The sequence below is a fragment of the Rhagoletis pomonella genome, unplaced genomic scaffold (genome assembly GCF_013731165.1).
Source record: "Rhagoletis pomonella isolate Grant_MI unplaced genomic scaffold, Rhpom_1.0 Rhpom_scaffold_00006, whole genome shotgun sequence".
NCBI lineage: Eukaryota > Metazoa > Arthropoda > Insecta > Diptera > Tephritidae > Rhagoletis > Rhagoletis pomonella.
Window position 1 is genome coordinate 25002193 of NW_023458560.1, and position 4448 is coordinate 25006640.

At 33.8% G+C, this 4448-nt stretch overlaps 1 protein-coding gene across 1 annotated transcript in view; it reads right to left on the minus strand.

Annotated features, from left to right (window-relative positions):
• Positions 1-716: 716 nt before the first annotated feature.
• Positions 717-4448, minus strand: part of LOC118741845 (ATP-binding cassette sub-family G member 4-like) — a 70009-nt gene continuing 66277 nt past the window's right edge. Inside the window, exon 2 of the mRNA XM_036473818.1 lies at positions 717-838. Within this exon, the coding sequence (XP_036329711.1) occupies positions 717-838 (122 nt within the window). The remainder of the gene's footprint in view (positions 839-4448) is intronic.

Consider the following 4448-nt stretch of genomic DNA (forward strand, 5'->3'; position numbering starts at 1 on the left):
TTATAAAATAAGTGCAAGTTTAAAGCGGCTAAAAAATCGCACTGAATTAATTTTTTTTCTGACGGCTTTTGCGGGTTTTTCATATAACAAGTGCAATTTATAAAAACTGGCGTTGCTTTTTTAATTTTTTTGCAAACGGTCTTCCGAATTTACAATTCAAGTTTATATGGAAAAAAGCAAAATTTCAATTCTACGTATTTACAATTTTTAGTTGTCGCTAGCAGGGATTGAAAATATTGAAAGTTGACAATTTTGATATATTTTGTTGACATAGAAAAAATTTGAAAAATGCGTTTCGAAAGAAGTCCACATCAACTCTCCCCATTGATACATCATAAAATATTAAGTTCCAAAAAGTGTCTTTTGTTTAAGTTTTTTCGAAATAAATCCAGCATTTTTTAAATTTCCCTAAGCTCCAAATAACACTGGATAGCAAACAATTCTTGAAAACTACGAACAAATTTGTGTATAGGGGAGAGTTATTATGGACTTCCTCAGCTCAAAAAGCATTTTTTTTATTTTTTCAATGGTAACTTTATTATTTTCCAACCCTGGCAGCGACCCTTAAGATTATTTAAAAATTTTGAATATTTCTTTGATGCTTTTACATTGAATTTTACATAGAACGAAATGAAGGGGTTTTCAATACAAAAATTTCTATGTTGACATTTTGGGAAGCACCCTAATAAACATTTTTGAAAATTCAACTTAAAAACTTACTTGTAACCGGAGAGTATATTGAGCAAGGTACTTTTCCCAGCACCGGATGGTCCCATGATAGCTGTAAGCTCGCCGGAGCGCAAGCGACCACTGACGCCTTTGAGTATAGTCTTGGCATCTGAAAATAACGAAACAAAAATGAATTAGTTGCACCTCGTTATAAAAAAGCTTACAACATTAAAATTTGATATTTTATACTTTCATCAGCCGATAAAAATCTTATAATTCAAAAATCTCTATATAAATTGCATGTTTTACTCTTTATCAACTATAGAGCTTGATATTTCCGCCTTTGAAGTAATGCAGATATAATAGGTTCCAGATGAATTATATGAATTCACTTTGGATTTGTTCGCCTAAATATTTATTTGAATATATTAAGAAATGAAGTACAACTAAAACAAAAAAAAAATGTGAAAAATTCATACCTAATGGGTTTCACCGACCTTGGAAAGATTATGTCGCTAAAATGACAGTCCTTTGTCGGGAAAAACACCATCCGCTAAACTAGGCTGTCTATACAAACATAGTCTATTATAGACAGGTCCATGCATCGAGAATCAATGAACACCTTCGTTCACTCTCATCCCTTGAATTCCATCATCGGATATGAAAGCCATCGATCGCAGACGAAGAGTATGAGTTGCTTCGTGATGCTCGCGATATTTGAATACATATAACTTAATTATGGATACTGTAGCAGGCTAAACTATTCAGTTCGATTTGAATAAGATGCCGCGAAGCCATTAACCACCTCTTCACTCTGTCCACTCACATCGGAGCTGCCCTCTTCCTAACAGCCTATTTCCACCAAAGGCTTAACTGCAGTTAAGAACTCAGATAAGTTTCAAGAATTTTAACATGGGATGATCGGCAAGCTTTATTTCTTCATTTTTGCTTTTATCATTTTGTTTACTTCTACTTAATAGTTGGAATTACCCCTTCTAGTTGTAATCTCCTTTTTCCAACAGGCCTTAAACGCAGTTAAGATTTGGTAGAAATAAACTATAAGCCTAACGTATCGAAAATTTTGAAAATCGAGAAGGATTACGCCCACTCCCCATATGACGGTAATTTTAAGAAGTACGAAAAACTAATTTTTTTTCAATGACTACTGCAGCCATCTCAAGTAGAGTAAATATCTACAATAATCGCCTAGCATGTGAAAAAATATCTCCATATAGCCGATTTATCGATTTCTAAACAGAAATACGAAAAACTTACATAAGTTTATCTCAACACAATCCATAAACGATGTAATATAAATTTTTATCAAAGTGGATTCACTATGATACCTTTTATTGTTTAAGCTGGAGGACCAGGAAATACGTAAAACTCCAGCTTTATTTTTTAATTTTTAATGTCGATATGTCAATCTGAGGCCATCCTTAGGAACTCTTAATTGTGCCCGGTCGATTCAGTACACAAAAACTAGAAAATGTGCTTTCTGAAAATAAAATGGTCTTATGCTAATCCATAAACAATCAGTATTTACAACGATGATTATTGAAATATAAGAAATTTGACACTTTAACACGCAGCCAACACATTTTACCATTAAGGAGAAGTATAGGCAAAATTTTCTCTAGAAGATAGCCGAATGTCCGAAAATGTACAGAGAGTGCTTTGTTATTGCTTCAACCGGTTAAATTGCGTCTTGCGCTTACCCATCACTAAAAATAGTAAAATAAAGTTTTTTTTTACAAAAAAAGAACCAACTTCTAAAAAATAAAATACATACGAACTAAAAAGCAAAAAATAAAAATTTTAAAACTTAAGTATCAACTCAAGAATATATACAACTATAGTTGAAGTCGGGCTGGGCATGAATCTACCTAGCACTTTGAGAAAGGCAGCTTTCATCGCAGTCAACTTACTTATTTAAAGTAGTTTTCTGGAAAACTTTCCAGTACTCAGATATAATTTAATAAAAATTTGGTAGCGCCATTTTCAATAAAATAAATATTATAAACTGCATATAAAAAAAACTAGCCGGATTTTCAGGTTTATTCGATTGTAAAAATCCGGTTTACTCGGTACTCGAAAACTTAAGATTAAAAAGAATGCGCCTAAAAGTATAAAAAAAAAACTGGTTGAAACCGGTTTGGAAAAACCGAGTCAATCACCCTAGTATCTATGCAAATATGTATACCTATCAGGCAAGTTCTGCAAATCTTAAAATCTGAAATCGGTGAGATTTACCAAATTTTTCTTAACAAAAAGGCATAAGTTCTACACTAAATTGATCGATAAGGCGTAAATGACGTGTTTATGCCAGCTTCTATTTGTAATTCATATGCATTATTTTCATTACAAATATTCAAGAATATTTTGCAAACCTCACCGATTTCAAATCGTATGATCGTATGATTTTCAGAACAGGGCTCGAATCGTCACATACGATATCGTATTACTCGTCACGTAAAAACACATTTGTCGAATTTTGACATACGTGAACGTACTCTTTATCCAATTCTGCTTATACGAATGACGTATCACGTAATTTTCCTTCGTATGGTTTTTGAGCCGTGAGCCCAGGTAATGAATCACGGCAACCGTGAGCGAATCCAATGAAAACGATTACAGCTGTTTTTTATCCAACGTAATTTACATACATTAAAGAACGGACCCGTTATCGAATGCCGTAATCAAAAAATGAAATTTCGAATCGAGCTTCCTTCGATCACGGATGCCGTTATTCGGGCCCAGGCCTGTATATCTGAAAGATGAGATAGTCAGCTCGTTATTAGTGCCCCATCTAGATGCTTTATAATTATTTCTGCATCAAAAAGAAAATTTTGAAAAAAACTTCGCTTACGTTATTTTGGCAGTTAGGGCTCGATATGTATAATAATATACAAATTAACAGTGAATGTAAATTAAAAAAAAAAACAGCAAACTTCGTTGTCAAGTCCTAGTCAACAAGCAAATAAAAAGCGCAATCAAAATCAAAAGTCACAATTAATTGAACTGTATTGAATGGACAAAAGCCAATGGTCATCACTAGGGTCAATGGCCGTCAAACGGCACGATATGCCAACACGTTTACATATCTACATCATACAAATTTACCTACATAAATGTACAATACACAAAATGACAGACATGCATTCGCGATATGCATACACTTAATTTTGACTTGCGAATCGAGTGCACAAGGAAGAGTGTTGAAGAAAGCGCGCAACTGCAAAAGCACTAACGTAAAAAAATAGCTGATTTTATAACGTAAAGCAAAAGAATTGAAAAAAAAAATATATATGAATGCAATGCTGTGCACAATTTAGTTTGCTGCTCTTGCATTTTAAATAATGTCACTGCTGTTGTTGGGGGTTTTTGGGCTGACTGGGTGAGTGGTAAGCTGTCATGAATTGGTGTCAGTAGTTTGTATGGCTGTGGGAGGGCTGTGAATGAGGTGTTTCCATTCGACGCCACGAAAATTGTACATAAATACATACCTATTTACATATGTACATATGCAAACGCTTACAAACATAGCAAGAGTTCACCCACAAAAGTTCAATCACATTTTCCAAAATCGCACGAATTTCCGGAAATTTATTGATATTATTCTTTTGGTGACTTAAGCGCTGATTATAATATTTTTTTTTTTTGGTTTTCTTTTTAAGGACCTTGATCGCGGTTGATGGTGTCGTCACATTTGACGTGCTGACAGCCACATAGCACCAGAGAACTTAGATAGATAGAGAAGGTGCAAATTTTTGGAACGT